This window comes from Coturnix japonica, chromosome 24, assembly GCF_054131305.1.
Source record: "Coturnix japonica strain WE chromosome 24, WE-NBRP24, whole genome shotgun sequence".
NCBI classification, from domain to species: domain Eukaryota; kingdom Metazoa; phylum Chordata; class Aves; order Galliformes; family Phasianidae; genus Coturnix; species Coturnix japonica.
Genome location: NC_140686.1, coordinates 8,238,476 through 8,258,752, shown reverse-complemented (window position 1 = coordinate 8,258,752; position 20,277 = coordinate 8,238,476). Strand labels below are relative to the sequence as shown.

The following is a 20,277-nucleotide window of genomic DNA, read 5'->3' as shown; positions in this document are numbered from 1 at the left end:
GTGGGGGTGTGGGGTTGTGCATGGGGCTGTGCATGGCGGTGTGGGGCTGTGCATGGGGGTGTGGGGCTGTGTATGAGGGTGTGGGGCTGCGCATGGCAGTGTGGGGCTGCATGTGGGGGTGTGGGGCTGTGCATGCGGATGTGGGGCTGTATGTGGGGCTGTACATGGGGGTGTGGGGCTGCCGCAGGTCCCCACGAAGGCAGTTAAGGAAAGGAGCCAAGCAGGATGGTCACTGTGCTGCCCTGCTGGCTGTGGCTGTTCCTGCACCCAGGCAGGATCTGCTGCTCATCCTGTGGTGGAGCAGCGACCGCAGCCCTCAGTTATCAGTGCCCAAAGGGGGCAGGGGATGACGGAGCAGTTGTGGGCAGCAGATCCACAGCTCCTCTGGGATGCACTGAGCTGCCTCACTCTGCTGGTAACGGCCATGGCAGCCCTGAAACGTGCCAGAAGGTTTCTGTACCATCACTCAGCCCCAGAGGGATCAATCATTACAGCAGCCATTACCAATACAATCATTACAGCGGTCATTACCAGTACAATCATTACAGCAGTGAGTGAACAAATACAGCAGGAAGCCACCACTGCTCTCAGTGCTCACAAGGCAGCAGAGCCAGCAGTGCTGGGTGCAGAACCAAAGCACACCTCGATGCTCACTGCAGCACAAAACAGAGACACAGGCAGCGTGTGAGCAGCCTCTTGTTAATACATGAACCACCCCAGTGACAGCAGGGAATGAGAGCAGTGGGTTCCTGCTGAGGTTCCAGCATCCAGCTCTGTACCTTGTATTTCTGCCTCAGCTCCTCGGTGTCTTCCTTCTCCACTTCCAGCACTCGCCTCCGCTCAGTGGCATCCTCGGCGTAGTCCAGCTGTTTAAAACAGAGAAGACATGAAATGAACCCCATGAAAAGCAGCCGTTTGTCCCACAGACCTTCAGAGGGACGTTGAGCCCCAGCCCCATCCTGCCCCACACATCAGCCTCACCTCCATCTCCATGCGCCCCATGCCCATGACATCATACTTGACGACAATTGGGATGGGATCCGTCCTCCCTGCAACAGGAACACACACAGTTGGTCAGCGGCTGCTCCGTGCCCACGGCTCGCTCGACACATTGGGTTTGGGTGGTTAGAGATCTTGCCTTGGAGTGCAGAGACCAGAAAGCTACAGTGAACCAAACACCGGCCCTTCCCACAGCCTGCAGCCAGCCGGGCCGCACACAGCATGGAGCAGCTCTGCACCATGGGCAGCGCTGAGAAACTGCCTCGAGATCAGCACCCAACCAGTGAGTGTGAGTGAGTGTGTGTGTGTGTGTGTATGAGTGTGTGTGTATGTGTGTGTGTGTGTGTATGAGTGGGTGTGTATGAATGTGTGTGTATGAGTGGGTGTGTGTATGTGTGTGTATGAGTGGGTGTGTATGAATGTGTGTGTGTGTGTGTGTGTATGAGTGGGTGTGTATGAATGTGTGTGTGTGTGTGTGTATAAGTGGGTGTGTATGAATATGTGTGTGTGTGTGTGTGAGTGCATAAGTGTGCGTGTGTGTGTGTGTGTGCGTGTCTGTGTGTGTGAGTGGGTATGTGTGTGTGTATGAGTATATGTGTGAGTGTATGTGTGTGTGTGATTGTGTATGAGTGTGTCTGTGTGTATGAGTGTGAGTGTGAGTCTGTGTGTGTGACTGTGTGTGTCTATGTGAGTATGTGTGTGTCTATGTGTGTGTCTGTGTCTCTGTGTGTGTCCATGTCTGCATGAGTGTGTCTATGTGTGTCTGTGTCTCTGTGTGTCTATGTGAGTGTGTGTGTGTATGAGTGGGTATGTATAAGTGTGTGTGTGTGTGTGTGTATGAGTGTCTGAGTCTGTGTGAGACTTTATGAGTGTGTGTCTTTGTGTGTCTGTGTGTGTCTATGTGTGCATTTGTCTGTGTCTGCATGAGTGTGTCTATGTATGTGTCTATGTGTCTGTGTGTCTACGTGAATGTGTGTGTGTCTGAGTCTGTGTGTGTGACTGTATGAGTGTGTATGTCTGTGTGTGTGTAGGTGTGTGTGTCCATGTGTGTGTCCATATGTCTGCATGAGTGTGTCGATGTGTGTCTATGTGTCTCTGTGTGTCTATGCGAGCGTGTGTGTCCATGTGTGTGTCTGCGTCTATGTCTGCATGAGTGTGTCTGTGTGTGTGTGTGTGTCTATGTGTCTGTGTGTCTATGTGTGTGTGTCTGTGTGTCTATATGTGTCCATGTGTGTGACTGTGTGTGTTTATGTGTGTGTCTATATGTCTGCATGAGTGTGTGTGTGTCTCTATGTGTGTCCCTGTGCTTCCAGTTCCCCCAGTCCCCGCTGTGCCCCCACTCAGTTCATCTCAGAGCACAGACCCCATTTCCCCCTTTCCCCCCTTTCCCCCCATGTGCCCATGGCTGCAGGCTGTGGCAGGAGCCGCCAGCGAAGAGAATTGACTTGGAACTGATCAAACTATGCTGCGGATTTTGTCGGGGTTGGGGTTTTATTATTATTATTATTATTATTATTATTTTTCAACGTATCTTTAATCCGCTCATAACCAGCCAAACAAAGCAAAATGGGGCACGCAAGCACTTTCCTACCACAGCTTTAGAGTTCAACTGATTTGGATCTTTGGACCCTTTTGGACACGTTACATCCCAGCGATGTAAACCCAGCACTTACCTGCTCCGAGTGGCACCTGGGTGACAGAACAGCCCCTGCAGCCCCGGGCTGAACCCGCTGTTACACACATAAACACACTTATACCTTTGGGCTCTGAGATCCGCGCGCCCCCCCGGCCCACAGCGCTGCAGGGCACCGAGGGCTGGGGTGGCAGGGATGGGTGCAGGGCACGGGCTCAGCCCCATGCTGCAATGGCTCTGCTTGTGGCTGCACAATGGATATTCAGTGGATATCGATCCCACGTGGGTCATTAACCCATTGCAGAGCGGTGCCTTGGGATCCCGCTCGCCTTTTGGCTGCTTTATTCCCCATTTGGAAGCGTTTCTCCTTGGCCCAATGGTATAAGGCAGGAAGCAGTGAGCGCCATTTTTAGCCAAAGGACCAAATTAAAGCCAGCTGATAAATGGCTTCCTAAGCACAGCGTCGCTTTACAACGGCTGGGGCCACGCGTGCCCCCGCTCTGCAGCACAGCTTCGATTTGGGTCCGATTTGGGTTCATTTCTCCAATAACAGAGAGCTCAGGGAGCCCGGCAAAGCCCCGCATACAAACAGCACGGAGCTGCTTTAGCCTTGTAAGGCCGGCAGAGCTGCTCCAACATCGCTTGGTAAATTGCAGTAGCAAGTGCTGGTGCCCACAGTGGGGAGAATCAATTGGACAGTATTAGAAATTGGACTTTGGAACTGATTGGGGCAGTTCTAACACAAACAGAAACGTCCCTTCTTAGAGATACCCTTCAAATGAACGAGGATCAGACACGTGTGCGGAAAGAAAGGAAAGGAAAATGAAAGACCAAGCAGAAGGATGATGGCTACAACAGAGAAAGTAAGCCTAACAAATTGGTGCACTGATGACAAAGGAGGAATTCAGTCTGAAAATTAAAAATTACCACTGCTAAGTTTACCATCACCACAACAAGTCCAGGATCATAACGCTGTAAAAAAGAAACACCATTTGTTAGGCACAAACCACTGGGGCAGGAAACAGGCAGGGAGGTGGGACACCGCAGCGGGCGGCTTCCAAACCCCTCCACCCCATCACCGCGCCATGGGGCCGGGCCGGCACCGTGTGCTGTGGGGTGGCACAACCAAACCTGGGGGGACGTGGGGAGCACAGCAGGACCCCTGTGTGCATCCCTGGGCTCAGCACAACCACAGTGCAGCACAGCGGCCACCGAGGAGCAGCCGCGGTGCCCCACACTGCGCCCCATAACCGAGCACATGGAGCAGCGCAGCCCTGGCTGCACAGTGCGTGCAGCACAGCAACAGGGGAGCAGCGCCCCATAGGAGCACCCCATAGGAGCACACAGTGGGGCAGGACGGCACTCAGCACCATCCCCACTTACAGAGCCACCTTTCACAAGGGTTGTGCAAGCTCTGCTGGGCCTGCTGTGCACGGAGCTGCAGATCCGGCTGCAGCTCATCACAAGGAGAGCAGTGAGTGCAGCTGACAGGCAGCCCTGGCACGCTCCCTGCTGGCCCACAGCAACGATCCTTCCCAGCCCTGAGCTGATGGAAAACAAGGCAGCACAGCAGAACAAGGCAGCACAGCAGAACAAGGCAGCACAGAACAAGGCGGCCTCTCATCCCGCGGCCTCTGGGAGCAGCACTGCTGAGCTCATCCTGTTTATCTCTGCTTCTGGAAGGGTCACAGACAAACACGAGCTTCAGACCAGGCCTGGAACGCCCAGAGAGAAGCAGAGCCCCAGGGAGCAGATCCCAACTGTGCACAAACTGCACCGGGAGCTTCATCGGTATGAAGGGGCTGCACACACAGCAGGGGCACCGTGCTGCCCTGCACCCTGCGTGTGGATCCCCCTCTGCTGCCCAACCCTCTGCCCTGCCCCATGCTCCACTCAGCAGCACAGTCTGTCTGTGCCCAGCTCAGATCCCTGCACTCACTGCAGGCTTTGCAGATAACATCGTGTTTCCATCCATTTCTTGCACGTGGCTGCCAAACCTCCCAATACTTACTAATGGTGCAGCCCGTTCTTCTCCTTTTCTTCCACGCACATCACAGAGCACAGAGCATCCTCACACATCACAGAGCTTCAGAGCCCGGCAATGAACACACAACTCCTCATTCCCTCGTGCTGTTTTTCTCAGTGTTCCCAGGGCCTCAAACATCTCTGTGAGATCAGAGCATTCACCAAATGGAGGAACAAGGGGCTGGATGCGCTGCCGGCCATTTGGAAGCTGCTGCCGGAGCCAGCGCTGACACCTCTGCAATGTGAGCCCTGAGCCATTGAGCCCAGCCAGCCCTGCTGGATCACCCCCAGCACCCCGCAGGGTCACACACAGCACCGGGATGTGCTTCACCTCTGTGATACGGCCCCAGAGACCCGGCAGGTGGGCTGAGAAACCACGGGGGGGCAATGGGGGCAAATAGCTCCTGAGAGAGAGCTATGGAAGGGACATGGCCCAGCACTGCCAAGCACAGCTCGTCTGCTCAGTGCTCCCTGCTGGGATGGAAGGAAACCAGCAGGTCTCTCCCATAGCTGCCCCTCCTGCAGCCAGCCCCGCTGCGGGTGCACAACCCCTCACTGCCAAGGCACTGTGCTGCAGTGTGACTCCAGGTGCATTGAAATGAGGGAGGGAGCCCCAGCTATGGGGAATGGCTTCGTAACGCTGCAAGTCAGCAGCTGCTTTGTTCAGGTCAGCTACATGGAAAGGAGGTGGGGGTGACCTCAATGCATGCAAACCAAGTTGAGCTCTGAGGGCTGGCTGCAAAGCACTGCTGCCAAATACAGGATGCCAGGTAAAGTATTCTGGTTTGCAGCAATCCAAAGGGCTGTGAGCTGTGTGCTATCAGACATCCTGCAGGCTCCAGCACGGTGCTCACAGCACAGCAGCTCTGTGTCCTCACCTCTCCACCTCCACTGGATGTTCGGATGAATACAAATAGAAGGAAGATCTTCCTGCTCTGCTCCCCTGCCCTCAGCACACACCAGGTGCCCTCAGACTCCTGGATCACAGATCAAACTGGTGCCACGGCTTCCTCTCTTCAGTTTGTAGATGGGTTTGGAGACGATTCAGGCAGCAAAGCCACAGCACAATGAATGAAGCACCCGCAGAGCGATGCCCAGCGGTGCTGCACGCTGCTCAGTGCCAGCAGGGAGCTCCTCAGCATCCTGCTGCAGCAGGGCTGGAACTAGGTGACCATCAAGGCCCCCCAACACAACCCACTCTATGCTGTGAAGCAGAAGGGCACAGCAGCAAGACCCCACAGCTGCCCCTCACCCCCACAGAGCCCGGGGGTCATGGCAGCTGTTGTGCTGGGCCCAGCTTTCCCACACACAGCAACAAAGGGACACCCAGAGGAGGAAGCAGTGAGGAACACTGCAACACCACTGCACAATGCTGAGGGGCAACAGCTACAGCCCCGAGCTCCAGGAGGCACCGGGACAGTAGGAAGGCCATGCATGAACTGCAGAACTCCAAATGGAACCCAGCAAGAAGCATCAACCACCAGTGCAGCCCTGTCCGAAAGGTCAGAGTGCTTCAGCTGGAGAGCTGAGTGCATCCCCAGGGCACACACAGCCCCCCAGCCCTCCAGCAGCCCCACACAGCACAGACACACTCTGCAGGGCTGCTGGGGGCAGGAGGGCTGCTCACAGGGCACCAGCTCTTCAGACTACAGCTAAGGGAACAGCGAGGAGCCGGGCGGCCCCAGCTGCCAGCAGGCTGTGGGCACACAGCCCCACATTGCCCCACACAGCCCCACTGTGGCCCCACACAGCCCCATTGCAGCCCCACATGGCCCTATTGAGGCCCCACATGCTCCAGAGCTGCTCCATCCCCACGAGAAACGCAGCAGTGCCTCCGTTTGGCCACGGCGATGGAAATCAGGTCACGTAGAGCGGACATTGGAGGTGTCTGTGGGAGCCCACGGCAGCACTTACCCTGCAGCGACTTGCCCAGACCCTGGCCCAGCTTCCAGCCATGCTTCTGCAGTAAGCGGTGTCCGATATTATCCTGACAGACAGAACAGAGAGAACAAACCAAAAATATTCCAGTAATTGATCCTGCCCGCCGCCGCTGCAACATGTGATGAACGAGAGATTTTCTACATAGATACGCATGCAAAAAAAATGCTACTGAGGAGGCAACGTGTGCCCGAGGAAAGGGAGAGACCAATGGCAAAAATTGCTGGCTGGAATTGCTGCAGGGCCGGGCTCGGCCGCTGCCTGATGGTGTGTGGGGCAACGTGTGTGTCACGGGGAAGGGAAAACAACCACGACAACCAAAAAGAACAGAAAGCAATGGGGGAGAACGAGGTGTACGGTCAAAATTGAGAGTAAAAAGCATCAAATCAGGCTACGAGACAATCGAATCCATCACCTAGACAGCACCGTTAGGAGGCTGGCGGAGGCCTACGCTGCGTTTAGTCGCTTGGTTTGCGTGTCAGGATTTAGAGAACCCAGAGCTGTCAGTGCAGCACTGCCCACCACTAAAACCAAACGCAATCAGAGCACAATCCAGGCTACACTTGATTGGGTTTTAGATATGGATATAGAGATATAAACCAGCATGCAGCCAATATTCAACTGAAAAAACAGTGAGGTTAGTAAAACCAAAATAAAGAAATCCGTTAAATCAAATGAGCTCAAGCACAGACTGGGTGATGCATCTCACATGGAAACTAACCGGAACACTAAGGTGTTAGAATGAAACAGGCCTAGCGGTAATTAACAGCGAGGAACCATTAGTGCATGGAGGGGGACAATAAGCATAATGTCTCATCTGCCCGGATGGAGCCGATCGGCTGGGGAAGCACTGCAGCAATGGAGGGTTGGCTTTGAATGGGGGCACCCAGCACCCCATGGGGAGCAGCACCGGGGCACAGAGCGGGGATGAGACATTGTGCTGACTGCACGGCGAGGCACCAAGGGAACGACAGATGGAGCGGTACGCTATTCCAAAAGCAGTGCAAGTGGAGTGAAAGCATTTCCATACGAACCTGGCTTTAAAAACTGGGCTGTCAAAAGAACAGTTAAATGTAACACAAAGTAAGAAACTGTCCCATCACTAATGGTCGTTTTTTTTTTTTTTCTTTTGCTTTGTTTTCAATTCACTGCTCGCAAGTCATGTATTTATTAAAGAAGAGTGAAAGCAGAAAAGAAAGTCAACAAGTCAAGACCAGCTGGGAGATTCAAGAGCGGCGTGTTGTGACCGACACAGTGAGGGGGGACGGATGTTAAGGGCAGGGAGGAACCATTTAGAGGGTTGTACACATTAGCACCGCTCTTACAGCGCCACTCAAGAGCATGGCCGCCCTGCTGGGCCGGGATGGGGGCTGCTCAGTGGGGCCTCTCCTGTGCTGCCCCACGTTGTGCTCAGCACCCACAGCACCCAGCTGTGTGCAGGGTGGGCTCCCACGTGGGCACGGTGCCCCTCTCACCGTGAGCTCCTGCTGGCATAGAGAGCTGAGATCCTCCATATTGAGTTGTGCACAGCTGCTGGGCACAGGGCAGCTCCACGTGCTCACTCTGCTGCTTTGGGGCTGGTGTCCCACCGCTGGCAGTGATATCTGTGCAGGTGAGGAGCGCTGGGGCCTTTGTTTCCATGTGTGGATGGGAACTTTGCACACAGGTGTGAGCTCCGTGCTCGGTCTGGCCGCCCAGCCCACCTGGAACCCAGCTCCGTGACCCCGTGTGACAGCACAGCCCTGCCCCCAGCACAGGGAAAGGCACCAGCAGAACCATCTGTTGGGAACTGGACGGGTTCGGTGCTGCTGGAGGCGGGACAGGCTCGGCTGGGAGCAGATGGGGCTGCATGGAGACAGAACCGGAACCAGCCGTGCCCGGTGCAGGGCTGCCATGTGAGCACACGGCCCACAGCGCTCGGATCCTCTCCGTACAGCTCAGGGAGCCATGAGCCTCTTGAGTGGGCTGTAAGCTGTGCTGACTGTGTATGCGGGGACCAGAAGCGAGGGGTGGATGCTACGGGGTGAACCCATGCAAACGAGAGGTTGAAAAGAGTCCCAAAACAAAACCTAGAGCTCACTACAGATGACACAATGAAGACCAGAGAGAAAAGCCAAATAGTAATGCTACACCATTCAGCTTCAAGAAGCACGTTATTTATAGCACTGTCCACACGTGGCTGCTGCTAAATGTCAAACCAGCAGCTCTCCCAGTTACACTTTGGAACCAGTGGAGTCCACAGATCTGTACAGGGTGCAACCAAAGGCAGCGGGCGCTGCAGCCTGCGGGGCACGGCCGGGCAGCTCGGCTCCGTGTGAGCAGGGGGCAGCATGGAGGGCAGCGTGCTGCTGGATGGATGCTCACCCCAGCGCTGGGATGGGGACAAGGAGAGCCACCTTCCACAATGGGGAAATACGGGCTCTATGAGAGGTGCCACAGGTCACTGCTGCCCTCTGAGCACCTGAGCTCAGCACACACTGAGTGTGTCACAGCCAACACGGCCCCGCTGTGAGCTGAGATGCTGCACGAGGGCTCTGCAGCTATGGACAGGCAGCATTGGCCGTGCTGACACTGCCAGGGTCTGTCAGAGCAGCACAAAGGGCGCTGTCACTTGTGGGGGAGGCTCATGCAGCTGCAAGGAGTTATTCCATTGATAGGAAATACTTTCAATTTGAGAATGGGAAGCAGCTCCTGGCTGAGGCTGAGCGCATCTCCCAGCTCGGGCCCTGCTGCCATGTGTGTGCTGTGCTGGGACTCACACCGGTCTGCGGCCCAGACAAAGCAGGGCTGCACGGAACCAAAGGCCGCGAGCACATTGAGGAGGTGTCTCAGCGTTGTAAGGATCTGTAGACTCCCAGACCTCGTGTTTCCAGCCACCTCCGAGTTGCATGCTGTAGCAGTACGGTCAGCACCTCTCAACAGATAATGCTGCAGAGATGGATCTCCCCATTGCTCTGGGTGTGCTCTGTGTTTGGTGGGGGGAACCCCCCCCTCCCCAGCCATAACTCACTACCTACAGCACGTGGGTCATTAAGAGGGTGGGAAACACTTCCACTGGCAGCAGGAAACCTGAAGGGTTATTCTTGTTTCCCACCTGCAGGTTGTCTCCCAAGAACCAGCAGCGTTCTGAATGAAGACAACATGAAGATGGAGGTGTGCTGTGTGTGAGGGCACCCTGCAGAGCCAGGCCTGCTCACAAGGCCAAGGGCACAGCCGTGAAGGCACAGAGCAGCAGCAGGTGCTGGTGTGCAGCACTGGGCCCAGCACCCTCTGCCTTGTCCTCTGCCCTCGCATGGAGCACAGTTTAAGCACAAGGCCAAACTGAGCATTAAAGCTACCCCGAGCTGTGAATCAGACAGCAGCACAGAGCCCCAGAACTGCTGCAGTTGGAAGGGACCCTCAATGGCCGCCCAGCCCACCTCCCACTCCCAGCACAGCCCTTAAATACCAGCTGCCATTCCATTGTGTCCTTACTGCTGCAGCTCCTCGCTCACCAAACCCTGGGTGACAAAGGGCTGTGCCTGCAGGTGCCCCACATGCTCCATGTGCTCCCTGTGCAGGCAGCAGCTCCCGGGGGTGCAGTGGGATCCCTCCTGCCCCCAGCTGTGCTCAGAGCTCCAAAGCTCGGCTGCTCCCTGCACTGCAGGCTGCTCATCTGCTCCGCTCTGTCAGTGCTGTGTCATGAGCGCTTCCTTCAGCTCTATCTCAGCAGTTCAATGAGACCCCCAGGCCACGATGCACGACGGAGGTATTCAGGACAACGCTGAATACAAGCTCCCATCTCTGCAGCATTATCTCATGCGTCATCGATTACTGCCATGCCTAGATCTAGCATCATGCCAGCACAGAGGACAGGAGGTACTATATGCAGTGTTCACTGGACCAGAAGAACAGAAATCAGAAAGGGGAAAGGAAACCCTAGAGAAGAAATTAAAAAAGGCAGACCGTGCAATACAAACCAGACCGGGGCTGCTTAGCTACTATGGACCAACTGCTGCGGAAGAAAAACGTCGAACACCCCAAGTTGTGTAAATTCTGGTAAACATCCCAACACGCACACAAACACACACACAACAGCACCTACACACCAGGAGGACACACCGAGCTCTGCTAACACCCAACGGCTTCTAAGTGGGCACGGAGGAACTTCAGCAGCTTCCTTTGCTAAGTGGGAGTGGGAAGGTTTGAGGGGATCTGCCTTCACCACGTCTCCTCCTCTGCTGCTGCTGAGGCTGCAGGGCTGAAGCTGGACGCCTGCAGCTGAGCACAGCCCTGCGGCCACAGCGGGCACAGACGGGACTGAAAAAGCTCCAAAAAGCTGGAAAAGGGAAAAGTCCCCAGAGCTGAGCTGCCCCATGTGCTGCCCGTGCTCTGCACGTGAGGAAGGGGAAAAAAACAAGCCACAAAAGCAACACTTGGAAATCCTCAACACAGCTCCGGCACCGTGGGGAAGCTGTGCTGCTACCCTGACACAGCCGTGTTCAATAGGGAAGCTGTGCTGCTACCCTGACACAGCCGTGCCCCATAGGGAAGCTGTGCTGCTACCCTGACACAGCCGTGCTGCCAGGTGCCATCCTGCCACCCCAACCCATCAGGAGCCAAAAAACAAAGACTGAAGAGGATCGGAATGCTCCCTGCTCCACTATCCCTTCGGGTCTGTGTGACAACTAAACTGACTGGCAAAAACATTAAAAATCCCACCGGCTCTGAGTGCATGAAGGCAGTTCTGAAGGAGCACCGAACTCAGTGGCAGCGGTACCTACAGCCGGGGGGTGCTGCTGGCAGCCCTGGCACACACAAGCTCCGCATGCAGCTCGCCCTGCCATGGCAGCCCCCTCAGGAGCCCCCTCCTGCCCACAGCAACGCGCCCGGGGCCCAGCACGGGGCAGGTGGGTGCTGGTGCTGGGAGCTCAGCCTTACCGATTCGATGGGCTTGTCCAGGGACGCCTGCTCTATCTCCAGGTGCCCTTCTTCATACTGGTCAAAGTGGTTGCCCTGGGTGAGAAGAGGACAGTCAGCTCTATAGCACAGAATATGGACTCAACCCACAGCTCTCATTTTGTGATCCAGGTTTGGGCATGAGTTCATTTGGTATGTTTTGCCAGCACAATAAATAACCGACAGCTGGGAACCAGCACAGCACCACGGCCCGGTACCGGCACAGCAGCACAACACAGCAGGCTGCAGCTCTCCCATCCCACTGCACTGTGCACAAAGCGGGATGGAAGCAGCAGCCATTTCAGGACAACCACCTCCATTATGGCCTGTCCGAAGCTGTAAATTCCTGACACCACAAACACGGCAGCTGCTTTTGCTCACAGATGTTCACGCTGCATCCCCAGCAACCAGCGCTGCACCAGCATCACAGCCAGGGCTGCCCCACACCCACCAGTGCCCCCAGCCCCTCCCAGCCCAGCGCTGCCACCAGCCCGAGCAGGAGCTCGCAGCGCCACCGCTGAGCACAGCAGCACTCTGCTGCCTTCCTTCTGCTGCAAGGAATGCACAGATCCAACGTGAGATGTTGCTGCCAGCTGAGTGCAGCCGGCAGAGCACAGGGCAGCCCCCACAGTCCCTGGACACCCAGAGCCAAGAGAACAGGATTTGGTGCTCGTACCCAAACACCGGCTGTCCTGCAGCCCCTCACAGCAGAATGTCACACCCAGGGACGCAATCTGCAGAGCATTCAGATCAGCACTACAAACTGTGCTGGCTTTTCTCCTTTCTGACTTCCCAGCACGACTTGCTGCCTGCAGCCAGCGCTGCCTGCCAGCAGGGTCACCTCTGGGGCCACCCAACCTCCCTGCCTGCTCCATTGGAAGGCACTGAGGCTCCATTGGAAGGCACTGAGGCTCCATCGGAAGGCACCGAGGCTCCATCGGAAGGCACCGAGGCTCCATCGGAAGGCACCGAGGCTCCATCGGAAGGCACTGAGGCTCAGCTCCAAAGCCTGCCTGGCCCATTGCAGGCCTTGCTAACAAAAACAAAAGAGTCCCCTCCCGGAAGCGATGCCAAAGGCTGAACCTCATCCAAGTCGATTGCAAAGCAGCCCCAGAAGCAAACTCAGCTTGTGTGAGAGCCAGCACTCCCATTGCTATCCATAGGGCTGGACTTGATGTATTTGCATCCCTCCCGGAGCTGGATGGGGGCGGCTCCATCTGCTGTGTGCTGCGCTCCGACCCGGCGCTTAAACGGAGCCATTTTGTGCCCCCTGCACTGAGACAATGCAGCAGGGGAAGATGCTCCGATCTAACCATGAATTAAACCCCGAATGTAGTGAGAACACACCGCGATCCTGCAGGACACGGCTGGGAGCACTGAGAAGGTAATGCCAGAGCTCCGACCTGCACCACTGTGCAGAGCAAAGCTCTGAGTGAAGGGAACAACCCGGAACAAAGGTGAAACAAAACCATCACAAATCAGGGCTGCTGAGCACCAAAAGGAGCCTCTGCTCCGGCTGCTGTGCACACACAGCCCTGCTCACGGCCACCACTAACAAAGGAAGGGGCCAAAGAGGCCCATAGAGCCAGCAGTGATGTGAGGAGCCAGGCAGGGCACAGCCCAGCAGCACATCCATGGTGCCACAGTCCTGCCCTGCACAACTCTTCTCTTACAGCATTCCAGCACAGCCATGGGCAGCGTGTGGCTCCTTGGGGAGGTGCAGCACACAGCTGTGTGCCATGGAGCAGCTCCAAAGCAAGGCCGATGCACAGAGCCCTGCTCCCACACTGCACAGCTCCGCGGGGCTCCTCCAGCATCCATCAATGCACGGGATACGATGCGTCCTGGAGCAATGTGCTCCCACGGGGCTCCATCCTGCCCTCAGCTCTGCTGGACAACGCCAGGTTCCGAGAAGGGAGGTAATACAGCACAGGGTGCGATGGGAGCTGGGCAGCCTGCACTAACACGGGCACAGTCAAACCCTCACTGCTGAGCTCAATGCACCAGGATCCTCCAGCCCTGCGGGCACCGCACACCTCTGAACGAAACCACAGGGCAGAAAAACACAGCAACACAGCAATTACATCCGAGTGCTTCAAGAGCAAACCTCTCCAGTGATACAACAAAAGCAATTACCGGCGGATGGGAATTTCAATGGGCAGCTTTTGACAGAAGGGCCCTTAATTGCAGGGCGGGCAGCTCTGAGGCTCCACAGCCCCCCCAGCTCCAACAGCAGCACCGGGCCGTGCTGGGCACGTTCCTGCACCTCCAGCTCTGTGCAGCCAAACAGCAGAACCCAAGTGCACACAGTGCTGTGAACACACAGAGCTGCCTGCAGGCCAGCACAGCTACACATCGCCGTGACAAACCCCAACAGGGACCTGTGCTGGTGCAATGTGGGGCACAGAGCCCTGCACGGACCCCAATGCAGCTCCTAGCATGCGCTGCGTGCTGCTCTGCTCACACAGCCAGCACAGAGCTGCAGCAGCACAGCTGGACAACGAGGCTCAGTGCCACCAGGAGAGCAGCACACAGACACAGCACGATACCGCTACAGCATCAGACAGCGGCAGGCAAAGCAGCCCCGCTGTGCTGCTCTGGCTGCAGTCACACCTCCCCCATCCCCCAGCTGACCCCTCTGCCCCCCAACCCAGCTCTGCCCCCCCCAGACCCAGCTCTGCCCCCCCCCAGACCCAGCTCTGCCCCCCCCCAGACCCAGCTCTGCCCCCCCCCAGACCCAGCTCTGCCCCCCCCCAGACCCCTCCTGCTTTGCTGCTGGTTTCACCCTAACGCACAGAGCCACGTGCAGCCCTCAGCCCCGACCTGTACCCACCTCCCTGCAGCAGCCAGGAACCCAAACAGCTCCCTACAGCTCCGTGCTGCCCAGCCCCCCACAACCCAGACCCCCCCCCCCCAGCTCTAAGAAACACGGGACAGCAGCAGAGCAGCTCCAAGGGCTGTTTTCGCTTCCTTTCACCGCATCATTAATCCAAAGGCATCTGCTTCTCCTCCCCACAGCCGGATCCCTGACCCGCTCGCTGCACTCCTGACCTTTTGTTTCTCTCCCTTCTCGTTGCTCTGTGTCCTTTGGCTCCACTGAGATCACCAGACCACGAGCGGACTGCAAACAACGCGGCTCCTCTGCACCCCAGCCCCATCCGAGCTCAATGGCAGAGCCCGGCCTAACGACCAAGCAATCCCACCCACCACAGCCTGCAATGAAGGTGCTATAAATGGGATGAAAAAGCTTTTCTAAACACCCCACAAAGGGAACCTGCATGGAAAGCAACGACTTCACACCAACAGAACCAGATTGTCCCCCAGCTCTGAGCGGTGCTTTGCATCCATGACCGTGTTGGTGCCACGCTGAGCACAGCAGCTCCTGGGCTCCATCTCCAGCAACCTCGGTCTGAACACAGGGAAACAGAGTCAGAACGAACCTCCAGGAGCAACCAACAGAGAGGAAGGAACAGCAGGGCCCCCCCAGCACAGCGACCCACAGCAGCAGGGCTCCATGCAGACACCTGAGCAGCTCCTCTATAATTCATCACTGCTGCCCTCCGTGCTCCGTCTCTCTCTGGGTCTCTTCCCCCAAAGGAAAGCTCCGTACACAAAATAAACCCCTCCTCTCACTCGGGAACTCGCAGATATAATAGCACAGAGGACTCAGCTTATTACAGCACAAGGCAGGCCCTGGGCTGACCCACACAAGCACAGCAGAGCGCCGTGCCCAGCCCAGCCCTCACCCTGCACTCAGCACAGCACAGCAGGGCAGCGCTCAGCCATTGTCTGACATTGTCTCCCTTCCCTCTGACATCACACAGTGACACAGGAGCAGGTTCTGCTGCTCCCATTGCTGGCTGTGAAGCCACGCTGCCCTGCAAAGGGACGAAAACAAGGAGAGCAGAGCCCACGTGCGCACACGTTGTGCAATACACGGCCCACAGCCGCCCATTTCCACACTCTGCAGTGCTCCCAATGTGAGCTTCAAAAGCAAATCACCACCAGAAGAATCCAAACCCAACATCTGCCTGCCCGGAACAGGAACACACAGGCAGAACCACATCGTGTCGGCGCTAATCACAAGGTGTTTAATAACTGACCCCATGTGTGGGGCTGCAGCAGGGATCCGTGCTCACACTGTGGGGCTCAGGGTGTATCCAGCAGCGCCCAGCTCCCCTCCCAGCCTTCTGTTCTCCGGGCTCAACGGCCCCAGGTTGCTCATTGTTCCCCAGCAGGAGATGCTCACAGCCCCCATCGCCCTGCAGCCCCCATCGCCCTGCAGCCCCCATTGCCTTGCAGACCCCATTGCCTTGCAGCCCCCATCGCTGTGTCTCCAGACGATCTCAGCCTCGCAGCCCATAACAGTAGCTGACATCCCCGATGTGCCCTCCCCATTGCAGAGCATAATGAAGGATCACTCCCCTCCCCTCCGGTCCCACCGCACACCCCGCAGCTCCGTGCCCCCCTGGTCCTTCCCGGCCCCTCCCGCATCGCCGTGCTCGTTCCGTGCAGGTGCAGCGCCCCACTCGCTCTCATTGAACCCATCGGGTTCCTGCTCTGGCCGGCAGCGCTCACGGGCCGCCTTGGTTCGGAGGGTCCTTTAACCCCCGCAGTTCCACCCCCCGTGCCGGTTCCCCCCCCCCCCCCGTTCCACCCCGTCCATGTTCCCATCCATCGGCTCCTCCCAGCTCTCAGCCCATCTCCCCTCTCCCCTCTCCCAGCCGTTTCCCATTGCCGTCCCCTCCAGCCCGTTCCCACCCCCAGCTCCCCCCGCCCCGCGGCCTTTCCCCCCCATCCCCGCTCCCATCCCGCTCTACAGTCGCCGTTTCCCCCCGTTCCTCACACACGGACCCGTTGCTCCCCGCCCGGTCCCGTCGGTTCCATCACCCCCCACACAACGCACCGGGCCCACCCGCTCCCAAGGCCTAACACCCGTCCGGCCCCAAGAGCTGCGGGCGGCCGCATCCAACGGCACCTCCACCCCAACCCAACGCCAACCCAACCCCAACCCGACCCCCCCCGACCCGCAGTGCCGCCCCGGGGCTCCGCAGCCGTTACCTGGAAGTCCCTGTCCTCGTTGAAGCGGGAGAACCTGTCGGCCATTTTGCGGCCCGGCCCCGCACCGCCCCCCCCCGCTCCTCCTCCTCCTCCCCCCTCCCCTCAGCTCTGCGCATGCGCAGCGCGCATCGGGCCCGAGCGCTGAAGCTGCGTGCCTCGCGCATGCGCACAGCCGGCTGGAACGAGGCCGCGACCCAGGGGGCACGGGGAGGGCGCTAAGCTTCCCGCCCTCTCGGGAGAGCCAATGGAACCGCGCCGATCTCTTGAGTGATGGCAGTGCGAGCCAATAGGAGGGCGAGCTCGCTGTGAGGGGCCTGCAGTCCTCTCCTGAGGCGCTGTGGTGATGGCGGTGACTGGGGGGGTCGCGGCCTTCACGGCGCAGCTCCGGGCCGAACAGCCGACCCCCAACACAGAGACTTATACGGCATTATACAGAGCATCTAAATGATATACACAGCATCTAAATGATATACAGAGCATCTGTACGATACAGAGCATCTGCAGGGCCTCGGCGTACCGCAGGCAGGGCCCTCCATGGCGCTGAGGGCGATCCGGCCTGCTCTGCTGCCTCTCCGCGGCCCGGCCGTCCCTGTGGGGCCTGCAGTGTGGGCCCTATATGGACCTGCTAAAGGTATTGAGGAGCACCGGGCACTATATGGACCTGATAAAGGTACTGAGGAGAACAGGGCCCTATATGGACCTGCTAAAGGTACTGAGGAGCACCGGGCACTATATGGACCTGCTAAAGGTACTGAGGAGCACCGGGCCCTATATGGACCTGATAAAGGTACTGAGGAGAACAGGGCCCTATATGGACCTGCTAAAGGTATTGAGGAGCACCAGGCCCTATATGGACCTGCTAAAGGTATTGAGGAGCACCGGGCCCTATATGGACCTGCTAAAGGTACTGAGGAGCACTGGGCCCTATATGGACCTGCTAAAGGTATTGAGGAGCACCGGGCCCTATATGGACCTGATAAAGGTATTGAGGAGCACTGGGCCCTATATAGACCCTGATAAAGGTATTGAGGAGCACCGGGCCCTATATGGACCTGATAAAGGTATTGAGGAGCACCGGGCCCTATATGGACCTGCTAAAGGTACTGAGGAGCACCGGGCCCTATATGGACCTGCTAAAGGTATTGAGGAGCAGCAGGCCCTATATGGACCTGATAAAGGTATTGAGGAGCACCGGGCCCTATATGGACCTGATAAAGGTACTGAGGAGCACCGGGCCCTATATGGACCTGATAAAGGTACTGAGGAGCACCGGGCCCTATATGGACCTGATAAAGGTACTGAGGAGCACCGGGCCCTATATGGACCTGCTAAAGGTACTGAGGAGCACCGGGCCCTATATGGACCGCGCTGCTCCCCGCACACAACGCGTCCGCCCGTGAGTCCGCCCACCAGAGGGCGCTCGTGCTGCGGGCAGCGCTGCGTGCCGGGCACCGGGGGGCGCTGCGGGACCCCCACCCACATCATGGGACCCCCACCCACACCACTGGATCCCCATAGTACTGTGGGACCCCCACACCTTCGGACTCCCACCCACTCCTTGGGACCCCCACAGTGTTGTGGGACCCCCACCCACCCCATGGAACCCCCAGCACAACGTGGCCCCCAGCCTGCTACCATGTGTGGGGCTGCCAGGACAGGGCCAGGCAAAGCAGCTGTGGGGTGAGGGATGTGTTGGGCCCTACAGGGGCACAGGGTATAGCACAGCCCCATAACACAGCACAGCCCCATAACACAGCACAGCCCCATAACACAGCACAGCCCCATAACACAGCACAGCCCCCATAACACAGCACAGCCCCATAACACAGCACAGCCCCCATAGCACAGCACAGCCCCATAACACAGCACAGCCCCCATAACACAGCACAGCCCCATAGCACAGCACAGCCCCATAGCACAGCACAGCCCCCCCATAGCACAGCACAGCCCCATAACACAGCACAGCCCCCCCATAACACAGCACAGCCCCATAACACAGCACAGCCCCCATAACACAGCACAGCCCCCATAACACAGCACAGCCCCATAACACAGCACAGCCCCATAGCACAGCACAGCCCCATAACACAGCACAGCCCCCATAACACAGCACAGCCCCATAACACAGCACAGCCCCATAACACAGCACAGCCCCATAGCACAGCACAGCCCCATAACACAGCACAGCCCCCATAACACAGCACAGCCCCATAACACAGCACAGCCCCATAACACAGCACAGCCCTATAACACAGCACAGCCCCCCAAGCTCCGTGTGTTTTACACACGTGTGTGATCAGGGGTCTGTGCTGCTGCCCGGTGCGTGGGGCCCCTTCCTGCAGCTGCCTGGGCCCCTCTGCTCTGTGTGGGGAGGGGGTGGTTGGGGGGCAGCAAGGAGCAGCCCCTGCTGTGCCCCATGGGGGTGTGTTGTGTTGTACCCTATGTGGTTGTGTTTTGCCCTATTGGATGTGGTGTGTTGTGCCCCATGGGTCTGTGCTGTGTTGTGCCTATGGGGTTGTGTTGTGCCCTATGTGGTTGTGTTGTGCCCTATGGGGCTGTGTTGTGCCCTATGGGGGTGTTGTGTGTTGTGCCCTATGGGATGTGTTGTGTTGTGCCTTATGGGGATGTGTTGTGTTGTGCCCCATGGGGGTTGTGTTGTGTTGTGCCCTATGGGATGTGTTGTGTTGTGCCCTATGGGGATGTGTTGTGTTGTGCCTTATGGGGATGTTGTGTGTTGTGCCCCATGGGGATGTGGTATGTTGTGCCCTATTGGAGTGTGTTGTACCCCATGGGGGTTGTGTTGTGTTGTGCCCTATGGGGTTTTGTGTTGTACACCATGGGGGTGTGTTGTGTTGGGCCCTATAGGGATGTGGTGTGTTGTGCCCCATGGGAGTGTGTTGTGCCCTATGGGATATGGTGTGTTGTGCCCTATGGGGCTGTGGTGTGTTGTGCCTCATAGGGATGTGTTGTGCCCTATGGGATGTGGTGTGCCCCATGGGTCTGTGCTCTGTTGTGCCCTATGGGGGTGTTGTGTGTTGTACCCTATGGGATGTGGTGTGTTGTACCCCATGGGGGTGTGTTGTGTTGTACCCCATGGGGGTGTGTTGTGTTGGGCCCTATAGGGATGTGTTGTGTTGTGCCCCATGGGGGCGTGCTGTGCCCCATGGGGATGCTCTCTGGATGCTGGTACTTGCCAGGCTGTAGGCTCTGCCCCAGCACTAGGGTCACAAATGGGAACTGCTCAATGTTCCTGCTGGGCACAGCTCTGTGTCCACACTGGGTAAGGGCACAGTGTCCCCATTGGGCACAGCTCCGTGCCACCATTGGGCATGGGGACACTGCAGTGCCAGCCCTGGCACAGGGGTCAGTCTGTGCCTCCAGCAGCCACAGGGATGGCTCAGTGTCCCCTATGGGCACAGGGATGGCTCAGTGTCCCCTTTGGGCATAGGGATGGCTCAGTGTCCCCTATGGACACAGGGATGGCTCAGTGTCCCCTATGGACACAGGGATGGCTCAGTGTCCCCTATGGGCACAGGGATGGCTCAGTGTCCCCTATGGGCACAGGGATGGCTCAGTGTCCCCTATGGACACAGGGATGGCTCAGTGTCCCCTATGGGCACAGGGATGGCTCAGTGTCCCCTATGGGCACAGGGATGGCTCAGTGTCCCCTATGGACACAGGGA

At 57.7% G+C, this 20,277-nt stretch overlaps 2 protein-coding genes across 11 annotated transcripts in view; one reads left to right on the top strand and one right to left on the bottom strand.

Moving 5' to 3' along the window:
• The window catches only part of GPATCH8 (G-patch domain containing 8), a 28,692-nt gene extending 12,024 nt beyond the window's left edge, over window positions 1–16,668 (bottom strand). For 2 of the 10 annotated variants that reach the window (XM_015885465.3, XM_085523547.1), the window contains exons 1-5: window positions 16,595–16,668; window positions 11,516–11,590; window positions 6,572–6,644; window positions 982–1,049; window positions 780–866 (exon numbers count right to left, since the gene is read on the bottom strand). In XM_015885465.3, coding sequence (XP_015740951.2) covers window positions 780–866; window positions 982–1,049; window positions 6,572–6,644; window positions 11,516–11,590; window positions 16,595–16,639 — 348 coding nt within the window. In that variant the 5' untranslated portion in view covers window positions 16,640–16,668. Of the gene's footprint in view, window positions 1–779; window positions 867–981; window positions 1,050–3,559; window positions 3,605–6,571; window positions 6,645–7,629; window positions 7,648–10,554; window positions 10,590–11,515; window positions 11,591–16,594 lie in introns of all 10 variants that reach the window. The other 8 variants (XM_085523544.1, XM_015885460.3, XM_085523545.1 and 5 more) reach the window with 8 other exon arrangements.
• A 460-nt stretch (window positions 16,669–17,128) lies between these two features.
• On the top strand, window positions 17,129–18,434 carry LOC146757274 (uncharacterized). Its single transcript, XM_085523649.1, has 2 exons — window positions 17,129–17,576; window positions 17,617–18,434. Exons 1-2 carry the CDS (start codon window positions 17,129–17,131, stop codon window positions 18,276–18,278), a joined length of 1,110 nt encoding a protein of 369 aa, XP_085379775.1. The 3' UTR covers window positions 18,279–18,434.
• The last annotated feature ends 1,843 nt before the right edge of the window (window positions 18,435–20,277 follow it).

Excerpts from the sequence above, each read along its gene's own strand:
- LOC146757274 (XM_085523649.1), top strand. The coding sequence starts at position 17,129 with ATGGCGCTGAGGGCGATCCGGCCTGCTCTGCTGCCTCTCCGCGGCCCG. Across the intron at positions 17,577-17,616 it reads CCTATATGGACCTGATAAAG|GTATTGAGGAGCACCGGGCC; the intron begins GTATTGAGGAGC and ends ACCCTGATAAAG.